Source organism: Ursus americanus, chromosome 10 (genome assembly GCF_024610735.1).
Source record: "Ursus americanus isolate L20-20 chromosome 10, mUrsAme1.1.p, whole genome shotgun sequence".
Classification (NCBI taxonomy): domain Eukaryota; kingdom Metazoa; phylum Chordata; class Mammalia; order Carnivora; family Ursidae; genus Ursus; species Ursus americanus.
In genome coordinates, this window is record NC_142136.1 from 50,556,804 (window position 1) to 50,580,433 (window position 23,630).

General features: G+C 37.2%; 1 protein-coding gene across 1 annotated transcript in view; it reads right to left on the reverse strand.

Moving 5' to 3' along the window:
• The window catches only part of VWA8 (von Willebrand factor A domain containing 8), a 342,760-nt gene that overhangs the window by 202,931 nt on the left and 116,199 nt on the right, over nucleotides 1-23,630 (reverse strand). The window contains exons 16-19 of the mRNA XM_045810950.2: nucleotides 21,478-21,555; nucleotides 14,228-14,343; nucleotides 6,778-6,884; nucleotides 3,244-3,350 (exon numbers count right to left, since the gene is read on the reverse strand). Coding sequence (XP_045666906.2) covers nucleotides 3,244-3,350; nucleotides 6,778-6,884; nucleotides 14,228-14,343; nucleotides 21,478-21,555 — 408 coding nt within the window. The remainder of the gene's footprint in view (nucleotides 1-3,243; nucleotides 3,351-6,777; nucleotides 6,885-14,227; nucleotides 14,344-21,477; nucleotides 21,556-23,630) is intronic.

Here is a 23,630-nt window from a genome sequence, read left to right on the forward strand (position 1 = left end):
CTTCCCCCAGGACCCCCCCTTCTTATCTTCTTGATTTAGTCTTGGCCTCATCTCCTGTCACTCTCCTCCAACATTATATTCAGTCAAAAATTTAGAATAATTTTCTCTTTTCTGTTTTCTTTTCCATCAGACTATGTGCTCCCTGAGGGAGAATCTTGGCTTTTATCTTACACATAGTTCCACTGACTCTACCCACCGCCTAAACACATTAGCTATGTGTCCTCTCCACTGTATCCCCAGTGTCACCCCCTTTGTTCAGATCCTTTATAACTTGTACTTAGAGTACTTCAACAGCCCACTAACAAGTCTCTCTCTGCCTTGGTTCCAACTCATAGACAACATTAAAGAGTGAATGCAAAGTTAGCAAGTGGAAAGGTGCTTAACATCTTTCAATGGCTTCCTCACTTCTTCTGAATAGCATCCAGATTCCTTAATTAGCCAGGCCAAGATGCTCTGACCCTTTCCTAACCCATTGGCCTCATCTCTTGTCACTCTTGCATTTGTAACCTCAGCTCTGCGCCCGTGATAATTAATTATATGTGGCTTCCTAAATGAACTACTCTGTCACACAGCCAAGTCTCTGCAAATGCTAGTCTCTCTGCCTGAGAGAGTCAACTTTGCCTGGTTAATTCATTTTCCATGATCATTCCAATCTGGGACCATCATCTCATCAGTGCTACCACAGTGACCTGTGTGTACTTCCATCACACTGTACAGTAATCATGTGTACTTTCTTGTCTTTCTCCCCTGACAGACCTAGGCAACTTGAGTCCTGGAGCTACACAAGTGTATGTGTGTATGTGTGCGTATTTTAATCTCTTTATCCAAATACCTTAGATCAAGGCTTGATACATGGTAGATATTTTAAACATTTTTTAGATCTAAAGTTCCTCGGGGTTAAGAGGCTATTACTTTCTCTTTACTCCAATTTCTCCTTACTACTGTAAGTATAACATTCTTTAATGACAGATTTAATAAAATAATACTCCACATTATGAACATTCAAAACCTTACTCCTTCTTTAGCAATCCACTCAATACATACTTGCTCAATATTCACTATATGCCAAGCACATGCTATTTGCTGAAGACTCAAAATAAAGAAAAACAGACTTTACTTTAGTGGTGTAGAAAACACATTTAAAAAATTGATTTCAATACCACGTGGCAAGGGGACCACAGAACATAGAAGAGGATGGTACAGAAGCCCCTAAATATTCAAGACACATGAAAAGACTATTTGTTTCAGAAGAAAGTACAGACTAAAAGGAAATCATAACATAAGCAACAAAAGCAAATGTAATCCAAAGCCACGGTTCCTTGAATTGGTACAGCTAAAATTTTTCATTAGTGGTTAATTCATAATGCTTTATGAAGCAAAGGTACATCTGGAGACAGGCTACAGCAAGTCCCTCAGGGCCGCTGTGTAAAGTTCACAGCAGCCCTGCGGTCCTCAATGTCTATGTCACAAACACCATGGCAACAGACACTGTGTTCAAGGGCACAATGGCCTTCCCTGCTACTGAATTTCCTACGTTCTCATATGCTGGGAGGTCTTTTCAACCTTTGCTACCATGGGGTTTTTCAAATTGTCACTTACAACAAAGTTTCCTGGTTCTCTTTTATTCCTTTCCACTACACGGACAGAATGTGATACCATCAGTGCTTGGGAATAGTCTATTTTCCTTACAATCGTGTTTTTTGTCTTTCTTTGATAGGCAAGATTCTTTTCCTTCTTTGTATCTTAAAAGTAACTTTATTGGGGCGCCTGGGTAGCGCAGTCGTTAAAGCGTCTGCCTTCGGCTCAGGGCGTGATCCTGGCGTACCAGGATCGAGTCCCACATCGGGCTCCTCTGCTATGAGCCTGCTTCTTCCTCTCCCACTCCCCCTGCTGTGTTCCCTCTCTCGCTGGCTGTCTCTCTCTGTCAAATAAATAAATAAATAAATAGTAACTTTATTGTCTGCTCATTTGTCCACTGCTTGTGTAAGAGCATTAATGCTCTGGAAGAGAAGTAAAACCTAATTAGTTAATGGGCTATAGAATGACACAAAACAAATCCAGTTTATGTCTGTGCCTATGTCATAGGTGGTAATTACAGTTTTGACAGATTTTAAAATATTGAGTCAAGATTTTTATTGAGAAAGAAGAATTTGTCCAGATACCTTCTATACTGTTAATATAATATAGGGATATAAATTATAGTACTTCCGAACAGCAAGTATGATTGGGAAATGGCAGATAAAAAACTTAATTTTTCTAACTCCTTAATACAGTAAAAATAGTAAGAAGTGGGGCGCCTGGGTGGTGTAGTCAGTTGTGTCCGACTCTTGGTTTTAGCTCAGGTCATGATCTCAGGGTCATGAGACAGAGCCCCAGGTGGGGCCTGGCACTCAGCGAGGAGTCTGCTTGGGATTCTCTCTCCCTATCCCTCTACTCCCTTAACTCATGTGTTCTCTCTCTTTCTCTGAAAGTAAATAAATAAATCTTTAAAAAAAAACAGTAAGTAGAAGGTCTTCTAACATAATGTAAGGTTATTATTTACATTCAGATTAGGGACCAAATACTAGAGAAAAATTAAAGTATGTTTCTTTTTATAAAATAAATATGTAACCACTTAACATAAAATCTGGAAAAGAAAAAACTTACATTATAGGTAATTTTCTCTGGAAAACATTCCTATTAAAGTGAACATCTATAGTAAAGCTTTCTGGGTATATACTCGTTTATGTGTCTGAGTGGAAGGTCCATAATTATTGGTTAGTTTACAAGTGAGAAATTATCTATCTTCCTCCCTTAAAAAGGAAAAAAGAGGAAAAGTAAAGAATAGAAAAATACGAGGAATTTTCAGGAAATGGAAAGGAATATGAAGAAAAGAATGCACAGGACACATCCTCTCTGAACTACTGAAATAATTTAACAGGAATGCAAAATAGAGGATGAGTATTAGTTCATTTCGTTTTTAATTTAATGATATATTCACTTTATTTACTTGGAGTCTAGCGCATGTGCACATATAAAATATATTATGCTAATCACAGTAGCAACTCTTCCAATTTTCAAGTGTCCTGGGAAAGAATTTAAAAGTTTACAACGAGTTAATAAAAGATGTTTCAACACCTCATTTGGCATCATCTGAATTTAACTTAGCAAATTACAAAAATAATTAAACACTGGTTTCACTGCGGAGTTAATTACCACAATGTAAGAGGAGATTTATCCATAAATGCAAAGCAATGATCTTACCTGAATGTTGTCATAGAACAGAACATCAGGCACTTTCATTTTCTCACCGGCATTATAGATCGGTGCACTAACAGCCCCAATCCTCAGAGATCCGGATGCTATTTCACCTAAACATTTCACACAGGAGAGAGAATTACTAGTAGCACTGTGCTCAGAGAAGCCAAGTCCAATGCAAACATAATGCAACACAGCACCTTTAATATCTTATAGGCTCATTAAGGAATTTCAATTTAACATCTAAAAGAAGTAAGCTTGAAGGTGGTAATAAAACATCATAGCTCTACATAAAATGCTTAAATGTTCCAAGATAACTAATTTTATACAAAATAATGCATGTTAGCAAACACCATAGAGATAAAATTAGAGAAGAACCACCCCCCCCACCAGAAGTCAGTCAAGCCACCTTCATAAGCTTGTTTTGTCAGAGACTATAACACATAAAACAAACCAAATATACATTCAAAAGCTCTGAAGTACTCTGAATATCATTTTGGGGGACCCACCTATTGAAAAACTCCAAGTGAGAACCCCCTAAAATTCTAGTAAAAAAAATATTGATTAATCAACCACCCAAGACCTCTGAAATTACTATTTCCAGGGATGGTCTAGGAGATCTGTATTTTCAAATAAGCACCCCTGTGTTACACAGTTATTCTGTGATGATCACTACTGTACTATCTCCTATTTGCTTTAAATAGTTGGTCTAGAATAGAATATGAGTTCCTTACAGCCAGCAAACCCAATAATAAATTTGAAGTCAGGGAACACATCTCATATGCATTCTCTCCATGGTTAATACTCATAACATTAATGGTACTAGTTGTTACAGTAGTACTGATGATCACAACAGGAGCTATCATTTACTGGGGATCTTCTATGCGCCAGATCTCAAACCAGAAGCTTCACTGCTTTCTCATACAATTTCATGTAATTCTCTTAACAATGAGACAAGAACTATGAGGAAGCTAAGGACATAAATAATTTGCTTAAAACCACCCAGCTAACCTGGGCAGAGCTAAAAATAGAACTTAGTATAGCCTAATGTTCTTTCTGCCAAGTGGGGTATGTTTAATCCTTTGACTCCAAATAATACTCCATCCTGTGGAAATGCCTGAGCAAGCAGACAGATTATCATGATGCCTTAAACAACTGACCCATCTACCACTACCCCCCCCCCCCGCCGCCACCCTTCAAATAAGAAAACTGTCCCTCTGTGCTAAAGCATTCTGAAAGACAAGTGGAGAAGAGCAACATTTGCGTTCTGCAGTACGACGAACGATTTTGAGCTAAAAATAATTAAACTGTCACCCTGTTTAATCAGTGCTGAGTGCTACACATTTGCCAAAGCCCAGGAGACCTCTCCCTCCAATAGATCCTTGCCATTTTCCTTTTATTTACAAGTTCCACAGGGAAGAACACCCATAAGCTGTCACGATGAGAATCTACTATTTATTTACTACCAGCAGGATCTCTGAAATAGACCCAGTATAAAACTGTACAAAGACCAGGATTCTGGCAGGGACTTTACTATATGCTCGTATGTTAAGATGACAAACATCATTTCAGATTCAAGTAGCATCTGATATCGTCTGTGGCTTAGTTTATGGAACACATCTGTTCAGTAGATTTAGGGCTTTAGGACAATTTAATTCACTCATTTAATGTTTATTGTTAAAATTTCAAGCTTGAAAAGGGAAATGCACTCAGAAGATGGTGATGCTTGCACTTCCCTGGGAGAAACCTGCTAGCTGTCTGCTAAGATATCTCATAGGATGGCATTATTTCAGTCCATTCATCGAGGTCCTTAGTCTGGTAGACTCAAAACCTAATTTTGTCCTGCCAACTGACTGCACACCTGAGTCTCAGGAGAATATTAAAGACATATATTCTGATCTACATATAGATTCTGATATATAAACAAGAACTGAAAATATTATAGTGTAATGAAAGCTGCAACTTTCATATCGACCCTATGATACATGGTTGCCATATCAGCATATTATCTGGAGGGAGAACTACACAGAAAGCCAAATCCTTATCGGAAGGTTATTTGGTGAACCTTGTCCCCTGAACAAGGAGAGTGCATTAAATGAATTCTCCTCAAGAGATAAATGGAACCAGATGAGTCAACAGTCTCTTAGGTGCCTTATCCCCTATGCAAGGCTTAGATAGGAACTGCTGACATTGGCCTATTACCAAGACTGAACAATCTATATTCAGAACAACTCAGTCCATCTTTGGATGTTAAGAGATTCAGTCAAGTACATTATGAATCAATAGGTCCCAGAGCTGTTCTGTCTCTTTGAGCTGGCTCTGCAGACCTGTAGCCAGATCCATCAGTAGGTAAAGTTTTCAATTTTACTCTTAAAAAGTCATCTCATTTCTTTATTTTATTTTTATTTATTTATTTATTTGACAGAGAGAGAGAGACAGCCAGCGAGAGAGGGAACACCAGCACGGGGAGTGGGAGAGGAAGAAGCAGGATCCCAGCGGAGGAGCCTGGTACAGGGCTTGATCTCAGAATGCCGGGATCACGCCCTTAGCCAAAGGCAGACGCTTAATGACTGAGCCACCCAGGTGCCCCCATCTCATTTCTTTAACACCAAATTCCTGTCTCAGTGTTGCCCCAACTATTAAAAACATCTACTACAAAGAGAGCCACAATAAGTCCTTGTTAGAGAGGGGTCCCACATCAGATTTTTGATAGAACAGGTACTTATCTCAAACAGTAGAGAACATTTTGTTGTGCTCTAATTGAAGAATAGGGAACTTCTATAGAAGAGCTGAACTTCCCAAAGTTCAAAATACTTATGGTTATCCAGAAGAAAAGTACCACAAAAGACAATATGAGTGGAAATGGAAAGAGTAAGAAGGCATGAAATAGTACTCTGAATATTATTTTATTTTATACCAGTTTTCTGAACATATCCCACAGGACACTAGTGGTCCTCAAAATGTACATGTTGCACAAAGAAAACAGAATTCTAGATTCTATGGTGAAATATATTTGGAAAAAAAAAAAGGTAAAACCAAATCATGCAAGTTTCTTTATAGCAGGGATTCTCAGAGCCTTGAGTATGTATGTCTGTGTCAATTGTGATTCTTTGGAGGAGGACATGTATCTGGTATGCACTGAAATAAAGGAAATATTATTTTTTTAAAAGATTTTATTTATTTGAGAGAGAAGGAGAGAGCATGCGTGCACACGCACAGGGGGGAGGGGTAGTGGGAGAGGGGAAGCAGACTCTCCGCTAAGCAGGGATAATCCCAGGACCCAGAGATCACAACCTGAGCTGAAGGCAGATGCTTAACTAACTGAGCCACCCAGGTGCCCCGAAATAAAGGAAATATTCTAAGATTTAATTTATAAGTGGATTTCAATTTAAAAATAAATAAATAAAAGATTCATTTCTTCAACGCAATACATAAAGTAGATGGTAAACAAGACCACTTTTTACTGAAATTAAAATAATAAATAATATAAATGTTTGATAATTATTATTTCACTTAAAAAAGAAACAAGTAAATACTTACATCTGTAGTCCTCCAGTTCTGGTTCCTGATGATTATCAGTACTTATTTCTATTGCAGCATCTGCCAGGTTTTTTTCTAATGCTGACCTTGCAAGGCTTGGTAAGAACCTGGTGGGGTGGGGAGAACAGAATGATAAAGTCAAAGCTTTCTGTGATTCCTAACTATCTTTTGGCAGCTACACCCACAAACTCTCCCTCTCTCTCTCCTTCTTCCTCTCTCTCTATCTCAAGACAACCAATTAAGGAAGCTCAGTCTTGAGCTATGAAATCCAAATAATAAAAAATGTTGAAATAAATATAAACTTCAAGTACCTGTGAAGATGAATATGTTTGATCTCCTTTAATAAAACTTACATGTAATTAGCAGTATTCATGTATATACATTTTACAGGACAAGACTTAAAATGACTTGCGTTTTAAAATGGATTTAGTATATGTACCTCATAAATCTTGTTTAACTGTTTAACTGGATTATCAAATTTTCTTAAATAGATAAAATAACCCTTTAACAAGCTCCAACTTGGCAATCAGAAATTCAAATTAGTGGAAGTAGATTAATGATGTCTACTTTCTAACACAAATTATTCAATTTAGCGTTATACAGCTTGGTCTTTCCTTCCATTTAAAAAGTATACCTACTTGTCTGTTCTACATGTATGTTGTCAAAGCAACAATCTGGTGAATGACAGAGGCACTCTTCATCTACAAATAGACTGTATGAACATCAGGGGCTGAGATCATGAAAATGGAGTTTCCCACCCACACCAATAAAGTTGTATCTGGAATTTATGATCCCAACTGAGCACACAGAAATGATTTTTAACTTATTACCTGTGCTATACTACTATAAACTAACCACTATGTGCCACGATATCCCATATAAACATACTAAGAATATCACACTTCTTAGGTTTTCCATAGCTCTAAATCCTTCGTGGTGGTTCCCGCAGCCCTGAGTATAAGCTCTAATACGAGAGATGCTGGTGTGAGCGAGAAGGCAAAAGAATGAGCATGTGAGGAACTGATGGATTTCCTGTCTCTGTGACAGAATTCACATAGCTGACCCTATCTCCCACTTACCTCCTCATTTTGGTTCCAGGCTATGATGGGGGATTTATATTACTCCGGGTCAGCAGCTCATCCGTTCAACATCAGGTAAGACTTACTGTCATTCATCTCTGACCCTTCATCATAGTTCTTAGATTGTTGCCTTGTTTAAAACCAAGGCTTCATTTTATCTCTCAGACCCAATAACTGGGCTTTTATCTTGTTTCCTGAGCCCTTGTGTTGGCGCCATGCCCGCCCGACCTGCCTCTCTCCACTGTACCATAAACCAGAGTCTGGCCTGGTGACATTATGCTCTGCAGCTGCATCTCCATTACTTCCTGTCAGACTACCTTGATTGACAATAAACCACTTTCAAGCTTAGACTGTGTGCTATTCCCAGAAACCCCTCACATCTATATAGTCTGCTCTCAATACATCCTCATTTGCCCCCGTCCTGGAACATTTCTAGATTGCCTTCCAAAGCCTGTAGAGAACTGAAAAAAAGGCACGTATGCCTCCCTTCCAATGTCAGTGACAGACACTGCTTGCCAATATGATACTCTTTCCTACTGATATTGAACATGTTTCAGATTTATTTTCAACCTCACATCCAGACAGCACTACCAAATAATCAGAGGTACTATGGAAGTTGAAAATAAATTTACCTCGAGAATTTACATTTTAAAAGATACTGACTCACCCTACAAATGACGACAAAGTATGTCAGGGACTATGAGGTTGACCTTAATTTTTTCTAGATTTCAATTTTTTCTAGTTAATGGCTTCTTTTCCCACTGTTCACTGATATTTTCTACTTGCTTTTTCCTCTCCTTCTGTGGCCTTTTGTAAAATGAGTGCGTAAATGAATGAAATATCACTCTGTCTATCCTACTTTCCTGGAATAAAAGCAAATACATATCCTACTGTAAAGTTTTCAAGGGCATTTACCATCCCGAGCATCACAGTGCCTTTTGAAAATCATTATCATCATTACATTCATTTACTACCAGCAAAAATAGAATTGGAGGGTTTCCAGTCTCTATGGTCTTGGTTGTAACAAAAAACTAAAGAAAGATTCAACCACATTATGGGAAACACAGAAGTAGTTACCTTAGGCTAACTCAAATAACTGTGTCATTGTCACAGAAGTGAGATACGATCTTAGGAATAAAGAGTAAGATAGGAACTGTCAGGATGATAGCATGAGAAGCTAGAGTAAGGATAGAGGATGCTCCCAAATTACCAGGGCAGGAAAGACGGTGTTGCTATTAGTAGTAAGAGTAGGAGAAAAAGACTGCAGGTTTCAGGGGTTATCAGACAGTCTTTGGCTTCTATTCAAGAGTGTGTAATTAATTAATTGATACCTATGATTTTAAATTTTAAGTTTATAAACAGCACTGGAATATTTAAGATAGCTTATGGCTCATCCTATTTATAAAGTTAGTTTATTATATTTGTGAGTAATTTACTTTTCCGGGAAGGTTTTATTTGTTAATTCAGACATGTGAAGTACTTAAAAGGAAATAGGGCATATAAAATTTATTAACAAATTTCAAATATTTGAAGATACTTCATTTAACCAAGATATCTGGAAGATAAATGGAATCAAACATTTTTCAAAGGCCCATAAAAACAATTCAGATCAGCTAAACTTACAGAGTAAGTTGAATAACAGAAAAACCTAAAGAAGATCTAGGTTTCTGAAATTATAGCCTTAAAACACTGAACGGCAATTTTTTTTTAAAGTAGATGTCATTCATTTTATGTCACAAGGGAATTCTTAAAAAATATTGTATGCAAACTAAGTTTCTGGTGAATGGGAAAATTTCCCATTACTTCAATGTCAGAAACAGTTAATCTTCATTTCTAATTCTTATAGCTCTGCCTCAAATTTCTATGCTGAAGGATCATCACCCCAACATTTTCTATAAGTAAATACTGTAATGGAATGCAAAATACTTGAGTGGAATAGAACTCTTATTATAGGAACTTCTAGTTAACACTTCCATAATAAAAGAACTTTTGGAACATAAAATATCTGGTAACTTCCTAATCTTGTAGTATCTTCCTTGCCCTTGGTTTCTTAGGTTTTCAACTATCCAGAAAATGAATTACGCATCTAGCTCGAAGACTTGGTGTACATATTTTAGAGATGAGGATGAGGTACTAGGGAATCATTCCCTCAGATGAAGAAATGTTCCAGTATGAACTCAACTGGCAATAAACAAATAACACATAAATGAAAAGTATTTTAAAATTAAATTAATAAGACTTTTAAAAGCTAAGCCAATATTCAATAAATTTAATGTTGAACAAATTTACACTAGAAGATTTCTTTTGATTTAGTTTGCTAAATAATAGACTTCATAAATATATCAATTAAAAAAAACTTCTGTGAAATTCAATTTCTTTTCATTGCTTCAATATGGAATGAGGTCATTAAAAAAAGAAAAAAGAAATTTATGCACCAATAAGATTTTTTCCGCTTTCTGTGATTGTGCTATCATGAATAGAAGGTTAGTAAAAAAGGTTTTTGAGTTTGTAGGTTTGCTAAAGTCAACAGATAATGCATAAACAAGATAGCTGTTTCACTTTTTGCAAAGTGTAATAGGGTGGTAACAAAACAAAATTTAACGTGGTCAGTTGATAACACTGGAAAAGTTAGCTATTTAATTCAGTGAAATATTTATGAGTTTGAAAGGAAGTAATTTTAAGTTTTTTAATTTTTTTAAACTATGAAATATTTTAAGCATACAGAAAACTACAGAGACTATTAAGCATTCTATTAATCTCTTTCCATACCAGGAGGTAATTCTCACCCTGAAACTGGTGTGTATTTCTCCTGTCCATATTTTTATTCTGAGATATATATATATTCATATATATAATATATGATATATTATATATATATTCTGATATATAATATATATTTTTTATTCTGATATATATATCTGATATATATATATATATAAGTTAAAAATATATTTCATTGGGGCGCCTGGTGTCTCAGTCAGTTAAGCATCTGCCTCTGGCTCAGGTCACAATCCCAGGGTCCTGGGATTGAGCCTGCATCGGGCTCCCTGCTCAGCGGGGAGTCTGCTTCTCCCTCTCCCTTTGCCCCACCCCCCACTTGTGCTGTTTCTCGCTTTCTCCTTCTCAAATAAATAAATAAAATCTTAAAATAAAAATCTTGCATTTTTGTTGTATTTAACATTTCTATAAATGGCAATGTATACCAAATATCCTCTTGCAAATTGCTTTTTTTCCTACTTGATATTAAACTATCATGATTGATACATACAGATCTACTTCATTTTAATGACTGTTTAGTATCACATTATATAATTTGTCAATTTATATATTCATTCCCTACTGAGGGACAGGTAGGTTGTTTCAATTTTTCATTGTTACAAACAATGATGCAATCAACATTCTTACACATGCTTCCTTATCCATTCATTTAAGTCTCTTTCTGAGGTAATATCAAGAAATAGAATTGTCAAATCAAAGAGTATTAATATACTTAGGCATAGAGATACTGTGACATAACCCCAAAGTGATGAGACTTCCATTCCAACAGCAGTAATACAATTCCATTTTCTTTTATTCACAAAAAATGTTAATTTTTATAGGTAAAAATTATAAAAGTATGAAACGATAGCTGATTATTGTTTTAAATCTCATTTCCCTGATTAATGATGAAGTTGAGCATCTTTTCAAATGTGTGCTGGTCACCTGAATTAACTTCCATGAATGCCTATTCATCCTTTGCCCATTTAGGGTTGATTCTTTCACCTCAATAATTTGTATACCTGATAGTCCCTGAATACTAATCCATCTGTGATTACAAATCTTATCAAACATCTCTTAGTTTGTAGAGTAGCTTATAGTGTTTCTGTCGTATATCTGGATTTTACTTTTTTGTATGGGATAAAATGGATATTTTTTATTTTAAATCATTTATTGACAAGTCCATCCATTCCCACACATGATTTATAATGCTAATTTTGATAAATACTAACTTCCTACAGATGTGTGGGTCTGTTTTCAGTCTCTGTAGTCTATTCTAATAGTCTATTTGTCTTTCCTTGCACCAACATCGTACTGTAACAATGAATATAGCTTTATAGTGGATCCTGGTATCTGACAGAAAAAGTACAATTCCTTAATCTTCCTCAAAATTTCCTTTGCTATTATTTCCATGCCAATTTTGAAATCAGCTTGTCAAATTCTATAAAACGTTAGTAGCATTTGATTAGATCATATCTATATAAAATCTGGAGTAAAATAGCTTTACAAGACTGAAGCTTCCCTTCCATGAACTTGGTATAGCTTCCCCTTTAAGTCCTTTACAGATTTCAATAAAGACTTCTGCTTTTCTCCATAAAAGTATTACATGTCATTAGATTTACTCTTAGGTGCTCAAAGCTTTCTACTACTATTTTTAACGGGATTATTTTGAAAAATTAGACTTCCTCAATTGATTTTTAGTGGAATATAGGAATGTCACTGATTTGGTTCTATAAGTAATCTCACTAAACTCTATTTTTTTCTAATGACTTATATATAGTTTCTCTTGAAGGTTTTATGTAGTCAATCAGATAACTTTGGGCAAATGCGCTGGCTAAAAGTACAAAAAGGGGACATTCTTGTTCTGTTCCTAACTCTAAGGGAAATACGAGTATTTTATCATAAAGATGTTTGTTCTAAATTTTTTGTAATACCCCTTATCAGATTGAAGAATTTTCCTTCTCTTTATGGTACTAAGAATACTCCTAGTCTTTTAAGAACTTAGTTTGTTTTTAAGCTTGGTTGTTGGGTTTTATCAAATCCTTTTTATTTTTTTTAAAAATATTTTTTCTAATATGTTAATATAGTGAACTAAAAAACAAAATATTAAACTTTCTTTGTATTCCTGAAATAATTTAAAATTGCTCATGATTTAAAATATATATATATAGTTGGATTATTTCATGATTTATAATTTTCCTTTCATACATTATTCTTGTCTGGTTGAGGTATCAAAATTATACCAGACTCAAAGTGAATTGCTGTTTTCACTATTTGTCTATTCTTTGGAACAGTCTGTAGAATGCGTTGGGTATGATTATTTAACTCTAATATCCAAAGTATTATTTCCCCTTAGGCTCCAAAACTGTTTACGTTGCTTAGTATTGACTATTTATTTCTATTAAGACACATCTATACCCAAGTTCTGACTAAGAAAATACTGGGTAGGTAATGAATCTATCTCTTTGTCTATATTTTTTTCAGTTCATGATCCTGAAAAATAAGCAATTGAAGTTCTTTTTTTCTAGTTTACATTTGGAAGCCTAATATTTTTCTACTTAAAAGAAAATTATTTCTCATAATTATTAGTTTTCTAAAAAATTACTCTAAAGACACTGGAAGGGAGCCTCATTTTAGCTGGAGAGAGAACAAATTTAAGTTGCAACACAGGAAGCTTACTTTCACTATAGGAAAAACTGTCAGCTAAACTGGAGGTTGATAGAGGGCAATTACAGATTCTCCTGAGCTGAAAATAGGTTCTTTTAATTCCTTTTTTATATCAAGGAACGAATGGACAATAGTCATAGCCACCACAAAAATAACTGCCAGATCACATGAGAAGAGTCTAAAAGAAATCTCTGGGCTTCTTGGGCATTGTTATTTATTATTCTTTATTTTTTAAAAGATTATTTATTCATCTGAGAGAGAGAAAGTGAGATCATGAGCATGAGCACGAGCAGTGGGGAGGGGCAGAGGGAGAGGGAGAAGCAGACTCCCCACTGAGCAGGGAGCCAGATGTGGGGCTCCATTCCAGGACCCTAGGATGACCTGAGCTGAAGGCAGACATTTAACTGACTGAGCCACCCAGGCGCTGCCCCCCCTTTTATTATTCCCTTTTAAAACAGTTTCATGCAAGTGTGATTTTGTAAGAAAATTCTATAAGCCAATATTTTATAATAATTTCCAAACAATTATAAAAAATATTAGCGTAGACTGAAAAGTTATTCATTTTGTTAAATTTACGCAACAGGACAGTACTATCAAGCATGGAAAGTTCCAATGTTAATTTGGGAGGTGCTCAGTGTAATGTTGAAGAGCACTAGCTCAGAGGTCACACAAACCAGCACTCAAACCCCAAACCCACTTTTACTTATTTACTACTCTCTAACTTAAGCAAGTGACTTAAATAGTTTTCTCATCTACAAAATATCCCTTTAAATTGCTATTATGCCTAAGTAGGATAAAATAGGTTCTAACTGAACGTTGAGGTTGAAATAGCTACATATTTAAGCAATACTTTCTCCAGACCTGTGGATACTATTAATTAAACATATGTTACTGTTTTAGCAAAGACCCAGAAACTTGAATTCAGTGAGAAAGGGGAACATGGTTACCTGGAAAGGCAGGCTTTAGTAACTGCACTGTGAAGATTTTCATTAGGGTACTGTGATAGCCGACGAGAAATCCGCAACAGCTGTCTGGTAGAAAGTGATGCTGCCAGGGACTGTGCCTATCAAAAGGCAAAGACAGCCTGTTAAGAGTCTTGTTTGAACTTGCTGAGAGTCCCTTCAGATGGTTATCAGAGCAGAATTCACTATTCCTGAAGGACAAGGCCAAACTTCAAATACATATATACTGTTAATGAATTACGAATAAAAATAAATGAAAACCAATTTACACTTAAGACATCTTTAAAGACAGTTTTTTAAAAATAATCTATAAAAAGTGTTTAACAGTTAAATTTAATAAAAGTGTTTTCATTGTGCTAAGTGCTGTGCATACATGTTTTCGGGGTGGAGGGGAGAAGAGGGTGGACGGAGGAAAGATGTTATGTAATACAGGCCACACCTGACTTACAAATAGCTTTTATGTACAATTAACTATCTGTTCTTTTTTTCCCTGCCTACACAAAGCTGAACTGCTCAGATAGCCTGAAATGTTTAGAGCTTTAGGTAAATCTAAGGCTTCTGAAATGGAGAAAAGGAATTGTAGACAATTTAGGTTGCTGACCACAGAGGTGTCAACCAGTTTGTCTCTTGGGTGGCAGCTTGCAGTCTGAAATCCTTCCCTCATACAGCCAGAAGAATTTCACTTTGTTTTCTTATTCTTCAAAAAACCCCGGAAATCCCATTAATAGAGCTGCTAGTATAAAACTCAGGATATGTGAGTACCAGTAAATATTTGTTAATGTGATTTTGAAATTATCTTAGTGGCCAGTGTAATGAAATGACTGATAAAGTTTATCAGCTTTGGAATCAGACAAATCAGGCTCTCATGTATTAGCTTTGTGGATTATGCAACATCTTCAAGCCTTGGTTTTCTCATCTTTAAGTTGGTGACAATAATGCCTTCACCTTTAAGGTTGTTATGAGGGTTAGTATCCACAGTCTATAAAGAACTTACCAAACTCAACACCTAAAAAATAAATAATCCAGTTAAAAAATAGGCAGAAGACATGAATAGACATTTTTCCCAAAGAAGACATCCAGCTGGCTAGCAGATACACGAAAAAATGCTCAACATCACTCATCATCAGGGAAATACAAATCAAAATCACGATGAGATAGCACCTCACACGTGTCAGAATGGCTAAAATTAACACAGAAAACAACAACTACTGGCGGGTATGCAGAGAAAGGGGAACCCTCTTATACTATGGTGGGAATGCAAACTGCTGCAGACACTGGAAAACAGTATGAAGGTTCCTCAAAAAGTTAAAAATAGAACTACTCTCCAATCCAGCAATTGCACTACTAGATATTACCCAAAGGATACAAAAATCCTGATTCGAAGGGGCACATGCACCCTGATGTTTATAGCGTCATCATCAACAATAGCCAAATTATGGTAAGAGCCCAAATATCCACTGACTGATGAATGGATAAAGAAGATGTGGTGTCTATATATATAATGGAATATTACTCAGCCATAAAAAAGAATGAAATCTTGCCATTTGCAGTGACATGGATGGAGCTAGAGAATATTATGCAAAATAAGTCAGAGAAAGACAAATACCATATGATTTCACTCATATGTGGAATGTAAGAAACAAAACAGGTGAACATAGTGGAAAAAAAAGAGAGGCAAACCAGAAAACAGACTCTTAACTATAGAGAACAAACTGAGAGTTGCTGGAGGGGAGGTGGATGGAGGATGGATAAATCGGTGATGGGGATTAAGGAGGGCACTTGTGATGAACACTGGGCATTGTATATAAGTGATGAATCACTAAATTCCACACCTGAAACTAATATTGCACTGTATATTAATTCACTGGAATTAAAATAAAAACTTGAAACTAGAAAAAAGGAGAGAGAAAAGAAAATTGTTCTAAAGCACTTAGTAGAGGTCAGACATGAGTACTCAACAAATGTCAGCAATTATTGTTAAAAGTCAGCCTTTTCAAAATGAAAAAAAATCTCACATAGGAAGGGGATGTGACCTGCACTTTAGTATGAATTTAATGCATCGGATTATTACTGGATTAATTCCTAGTTTAGATCAGCAGCATTAGGAGACAGTAGTTCTAACTGAAAACCAGGAGACAGAAGAACTTCTGAAGCAACTAGCCCTTTAGGAGGGCAGAAGAGGCCAGGGTAAAATGTCACGGGGGTGACGGGGGCAATACAGTGGCCCTGAGCCCCTAAGGGAACACACAGGAGGACTCCATGAAGTTAGCAGAGGCTTCAGGATGGATAGTGGGAGGGTGCCAAGACGCCAGAGCCATACTGCACACTGGCTTGTTTCAGCATTTCACTTAAGGTGATCTTGGTAGGTCCCAAGGAAGAACAAAGCGCAGGGATTTCCCCTCCTGTGTGTATTTTGCAGCTCCATGAGATGCTGGTGCACTGTGATTAGTATTTCATCTCAGCTACAACATAGGTTAAATGGTCCTTTGGGGACTAGGTTGGGAGCATGATTGCCATTTATGCTGTATCCCTTTTTCTATTGAAAAACACATTCTATGTCTCAAAGAACTCATTTATAAGCAAACATTTGGTTCATCCTTGTTTTCAACAAATTTGCATTCTAGACATGGAGACAATATTTAAATATAAGAAAGCATAAATTGCAATTCAAAATAGCATATAATCTAATGCCAAAATAAGTGAAGCACTTGACAACTGCTAGAGGGGCTTAAAATTAAAATGTTCAAGTGGGCACAAGAAATGCTATGAACAAAGGCATGAGAGCAAAAGGAACAGATATAGATGCAGAAATGTGAGGAAGCCAGCCCAGCTTTACCAGAGGGTCTTGGTGGAAAACTTGCTCCTAGGTAACAAAGACCTGGGACTGACACTTGGAGGAGTTTGGCCTTACTCCTAAAGGCAACGGGACTTTGTTATGTGCAAAGTGGTAATATGAGTTTTGAAAGATTAGTCTGGTAGTAGCATGCAAAGTAGCTGAAGGACAGAGAGAACTGAGACAGGAAACAGAAAGCTACTGCAATGATCTGTCTATAAAACGATAAGGTACAGTAAGGTTACTGGCAAAAAAGAGTAGAGATATTTCAGAGAACTTGGCCCTTGATGGATATGAGAAAGAAGGGAGGGGAGAATTGAGGAAAAGGTTATTTGAGCCAGTATGATTTAAAGTATCAGAAGCTAAATAGGATTCAGCAATTCCCATTCTGAATATGTGGGCCCACAAATAATTCCTATTTTAATAATGGAAAATGTTTGACAAATGACTCCAACCTGAGGATTCTCATGAGAAGAGTCCCAATAAACCATACAATAATTTCCTTGCGTACACTATTCTAGCCTCATCCAAGAACGACACCGAATTCAGCCTTCACATTTCATTCCAGTGATCAGTAAGGACATCTCGTTATTTGAAAAATACCAGCTTTCTCAGTTGCTAATACCGAAATGCTTTACGATAATATCCAGTATTAAAAAAAAATCATAACAAAGCTTTATGTTAAGCCGTTTAAGTGTTGAATAAAGGGTTTGCTTATTTCTGCTCTCACGTTATCAATTAAAAATTGAGAACGCACTTTACTTAAAAAATTCCTAATGTGTTTAACGTTTATAACATTAAATTTCTAACTGCAGTTTTATCTTGCAAAAAAGACTGTGAGGATATGAGCACATTCCCTTAGTTACCATGGTTATGGAGTTTAAGAGCACAGCTCAAGGGGTTTTTTGTATTAACATCATTAATAATATAATTCAGCTTAAAAATATGAAGGATCTGATCAGAAATTTTTTTCAGTAAATTTTCTTTCTCCTCTTAAAGTTATTTCTTTTAGGAAAATATACTGTTCTTAGGGAGAGAAAACTCTAGGGACAATGTGTTAATAAATTAGTAATTAATCAATCACTTTATTCATTCATCCATCAAACATTTGTTAAGTGTCTCTTAGGGGCCTGGCACCAGGCTGGAAAATGAGAAAGAAGAATAAACCACACTGTGTTCAAGGGGTTCAAATACTAACTGAAGAGATGAAAATAAACTTGTGATACAGCCACGGCAGGTCGGTAGCAGAATCGTACGTCAAGTGTCACGAGAGCAGGTTGGAGGTAGAGGTTCCTTCTGTCTGAGGCTGAGAGAGACCTGACAGGGGCCAGGGAGAAAGAGCATTCTGGCGTCCCCAGAAGCGGAGGCATCTGGGTATGTGCTGGGCTTAGCAAGCAGGAAGAAGGGAAGTGCGGGAGGGCCGAGGGTGCTTCAGGAGAAGCTGGAGGAAGTGAGGCTAGGAAGGCCTCAGTCAGACGGAACTGGGCGGGCATGCTTATTTAGCAGGCTGTCCTTCAGTCCGTAAGCGAAGAATTCATCCCTTAACAGTGTAATGAGGGGGAAGAACTTAGGAGCTGGATTTGGGAAAGGCCGCTCCAGGGATACTACGGATGAGTCATTCATTCATTTACTTAACAGACAGTTGTTGAGCGTCTACTACATAGCAGGCAAAACTCCAGATGCTGCGGATGCGGCGGGGACCAAACAAAACCCCCTGCTATCCTGGAACTTAAATTTGAGTGAGGGAAAATAGGCAGTTAAAAAAAGTGAGTAAAGGATGTATTATATCGAAGGGTAATAAGCCTTATGAAGAACTTTAAAGCAGAAAAAGAGAGAAGAATGAAATGGGGGTGGGGGAATGTGAATCTAAATGGAGTGCTTCAGGTAGGCCTTGCTGAAAAGGGGACATCTGAGCAAATTCAAACGGGGGAGGGGGCAAACCTGCAGTTATCTGGGGAAGAACAACCTAGGCAGAGGAAACACTGAGTGCCAAGGGCCCTGAGGCAGACATGAGTGGGTTCAAGGAACAAGAAAGAGAATGGTGTAGCTGAAAAGAACACAAAAGAAAAGTAAAGGACAGATTGGAGACGAGGTTATTAATCCCAGGGATTATTAATAGGGGGTCTGTGATAACTGGAAAATGGTCCCCTCCCCAAAGATACCCACATCCTAATCTATGAATTTTACCTCATATGGCAAAGTTAACTCTGCAGACCACATTAAACGTTTTTGGGATGAAGAGATTATCCTGGATTATTGGGGCAGCCCCTAAATGCAATCACACATATCCTTGTAAAAGGGAGGCATCGAGAGATCTGAACAGACACACTGAAGAGAAGGTGAAGTGAAGATGGAGGTAGAGATTAAGATAATGAGGCCACAAGTCAAGGAATGCTGGCAGCCACTGGAACCTGGAAAAGGCAAGGGACAGATTCTCCCCTTGAGCCCCTGAGGGAGTGCTGAGGATACCTCGGCTTCGATGAAACAGTAATACACATTCCAAACTTTTGGCATCCAGAACGGTGAAAAAATAAATTTGTTGTTATAAGCCAGCAGTTTATGGTAATTTGTTACAACAGGCCCAGGAAAGTAATCCAGGGCCACATGAGGAATGCACTGTTGGTGGTGAGGGCAGTCAAAAGGGCAATATTCCAGGAGAAAGATTATGAAACCAAATACTAGGACAATTACTGGCAATAGGTACGAGAATGGATGAGACATCATGATGTTAAATTGATGAGATTTGCTTTCAGGTTAAGTGGAGATCACAGGAAAGCAAGGAGACAGATTATTAACACAGCCAGAAAATTAAATAAGAAATACCAATAGATTTAAAGGGGAAAGACAGTTTAGTGGTACAAGACATGTTGGATTTATAGCAATCCCAGTATCCAGCCGGGAGGGGAAAGAAACTATCATTTATTAACCAGCTACTAAGGAAGAGATTTTTCACACACATTTTCATGTTTAATCATCACAACCTCCTTATGAAGTAGATGGCACTTCCCATTTTAGAGATGAGAACACTGAGATTCAGAGTTAGTGACAGCCCTTGATCCTTCTAACATATGCAGTGGTTTCTAACTTTTTAAACATCAAGTTCCTCTTTTTTATTCCCCATGTGCCTTGTGTTTTAAAAGACTGCTTACCAAACTGCACTTATTAAAGAATTAGTTCTTTATTTTTTGCTATCCAAATGCATGTATAATCACCAATCATGCTTCAGATGGGCATGATATAACCAGGCTTCAGTATTAAAATTCCAGCTCAAAACAAGTAACATTTTCGTTAGTCCTTTTATCCCTTTGTACGCAAATATGTAATTTGCCTTGGTCTTTTTAAAATATTAATTATTGCTTGAAAACCTCAGGTTGAAAACTAACCTTTTCATTTCACTCCCGATAGAGCATGAATTATATTGAGCGTATTGGACTTTTGACAGCAGGGGAAAATTTTTGTTATAGTGCAAAAGTGTTTTCACCTGTGAATGCTAAAATAAAAGTTATGCAAGGAATTTTAAAAAGGGTGGGACGGCAGGGTATGCCACCCCAAAATATGCCATTTTGACATATTTATTAGTTTGAATTAAAGTTACTTAAGAAAAAGCCAGTACAAGAAGGACATTCTGACCCTCCTCCGTCCCCCGAAAACAGGAAATAAATCTTCCCTCTGAAAGATACCCTTTCTGTCCCAGGAGGGTAGAAGGCATCCTTATTGCTAGCAATAGGGAACACAGGACCAAGATGGTAATATAAACGAAACTGGTTACCTCGTCACTAATTTACTACCTCAAACCCAAACTTCTTTGTTTTGCCAATTCTTTACAAATTTAATGTTTATCTAAAAGGTATAAAAGCTGTCTGCTTTGGTCACTGCTTTAAGACTACTGTTTTTATGGGGCCCCTGTACATACAGAATTAAATTGGGTTTTCTCCTGTTAGTCTGCCTCACGTGAATGTAATCCTTAGGCCAGCAAGAGAACCTAGAAGGAAGGAAGGAGAAAGTTTTCTGCCTCTACGCCATCCCAGGATGGAAACACAATTAGAAACAGAGAAACAATAAGAAAAGAGGAGTTAGGAGCTGAAGAGAAAGATGTCATTAACAGAAGTCACACTTGAAGCCTTGAGACTAGATGAGATTGCTCAGCACAGGAGATCAGGGGCCTGAACTGAACCCCCAGATCACCAAGCTCTAAAGCTAGTTTTCTTTATGAGACCAGCCATGAGTAGCTGGAGTCAATGTTCAAATCACTGAAAGAGTAAAATATATGCACAGGGCAAAGCACAGCATAAGAGATAAAAATACCAGCTTGAAAAATAGATCTTAAAGCATTAAACTCTGAGAACATAAAGCAGCAGCATGTCAACAACAAAAAATCCTATGGGAAAAAGCCCAGACTTACCGTGGGATCCTGTGTCTCTCTGAGTTTGTGTGTAAATGATAACAATCTGTCCAAAGCTTCCTGAGGTATATTTGGGACCTATGTTATGACAGAATTAAGAAAAGACAGAAAGAGTAAGTGGGGATATCTGATCAATCAACCAGAAATTCTGGCTACTCGGCAAACAATATCAGAATTATATTTTTAGGAAGTCCCTGGTGATAGGTAACATGTTTAACTCCTCAATAAATTTGCTTATGCATTTTCTCAGGGAACACTTCCGCCTCTGCTTTCTCTTTAACAATCACGTAGTTAAAACCAAGCCACTCTTCATTTACAATTCCATCACCAGGATAAAACTGAAAGGAGCCTCTAACTCAATTAAAAACCGGCATAAAGTGTACCCATAAAAAAGCTTTTCATAATTATTTCCCTGTTTGTTAGCTTCCGCATGATTTTTTTAACTCCTAATTTAGGCATTTTTTCTTACTAAAACCAAACTCCTTCACTTAGTAGTAATCTACCAAACCAACTAGGTATCCTGCAACAAAGAATGGATGCTCACGCTGTTCATTTTTTCAAGGACTTTGAAACCACATACCTAAGGGTAGTAATCAGCTTATCAATGCATTCTGAAGAACAGTTGCCTAAATAACACATGCTGGTTGCTTGAACTGTAACACTGTTAATCTAATTAAATACTTAACTGAATTAAATTATGAGAAATTAAACTGAAACAATGACATATTTTATAATTTTAATTTAAAAAGATCAGAGAGATGTTAGAACAATGGTATAATGTAACCACTTCAGAAGTAAACCGCTCAGGGTTTCTTTGTTCATTTACGTGACCAGGACTTGAAAATTCTACATTCTTTTCAGTACATATTTTATCTCATTCATTCTTTAAATTAAATCCTGTGATATAAGAAGCAGTATTATCCCCAACTTCAGATGAAGGAACTATGGTTGAGTAATTTACCTAAGATCTGGAAGCTGATATGGAGTGGATTTGGCATTTATTTTTTTTTTTAAGATTTTATTTATTTATTTGGCAGAGAGAAAGAGAGGAACACAAGCAGGGAGAGTAGAAGAGGGCGAAGCAGGCTTCCCGCTGAGCAGGGAGCCCAATGTGGGACTCGATCCCAGAACCCTGGGATCATGACCTGAGCTGAAGGCAGATGCTTAAAGACTGAGCCACCCAGACCCCAGATTTGGCATTTAAAAATAAGTTGTTTGACTTGAAAGCCTATGCGCTATCCACCACCATGCTCACAAGACCTAAAATTAATCAGCTTGTTCTGGTATTTCAAAGGGGATGAGTGCATTTATGTAAAAAGTTAATTATTTGTGATTGAGAACAACACTGCCCAGCAGAACTTCCTGTGATGATGGAAATGTTCTTTACCTATGCTGTCTAATAGGGTAGCCAAAAGCCCCCATGTGTTTATTGACCACTTGAAATATGACTGAGAAACTGAACTTTTAAAATTTATTGAATGTGCCCGGTGCTACATTGAACAATGTAGTTCTAAAACTCCAAAAGTGTGAAGAACTTTAGTTAAAATAGACATTGAAATAACACAGTATGTATACTGCAAGCCACCAGGTAACTAATCGGGTAAGTATAGGATACATCACAGTACTGAGGGGAACAGGACAGGACGACTTCATATTTTCTAAAATCTAAGGAACTAAAATATATTTGGCCTCCCTTTATAGTAGGAACTTAAATTAGTCATCTCTGGCTGATTATAGAAGGAGAACGAATCCTAAAACTGCCTCCACATGAGGAAAGTGGAGACAGCTTACATCCACGGTTCTCCAAGTGTGGTCCCCAGATCAGCAGCACGGGCATCACCTAAGAGCTTTAGAAATCCAAATTCTCATGTACCGCCCCGGATCTAGTGACTCAGCAATCTGCATTTTATCAGGCCCTCCAGATGATTCTGAAAATGCTGAAGTGTGAGAACCACTCTATCAGGAAATTTGGGAGTAAATGGGAAGAAGCCAGAAAGGTCCAACTCTGCTGCGACAGGTGTCAGAGCACCTTCAAAAGAGAACAGCTGAGGGGCACCTGGGTGGCTCAGTCCTTAAGGGTCTGCATTCGGCTCAGGTCATGATCCCAGGGTTCCGGGATCAAGCCCCACGTTGGGCTCCCTGCTCAGCAGGAA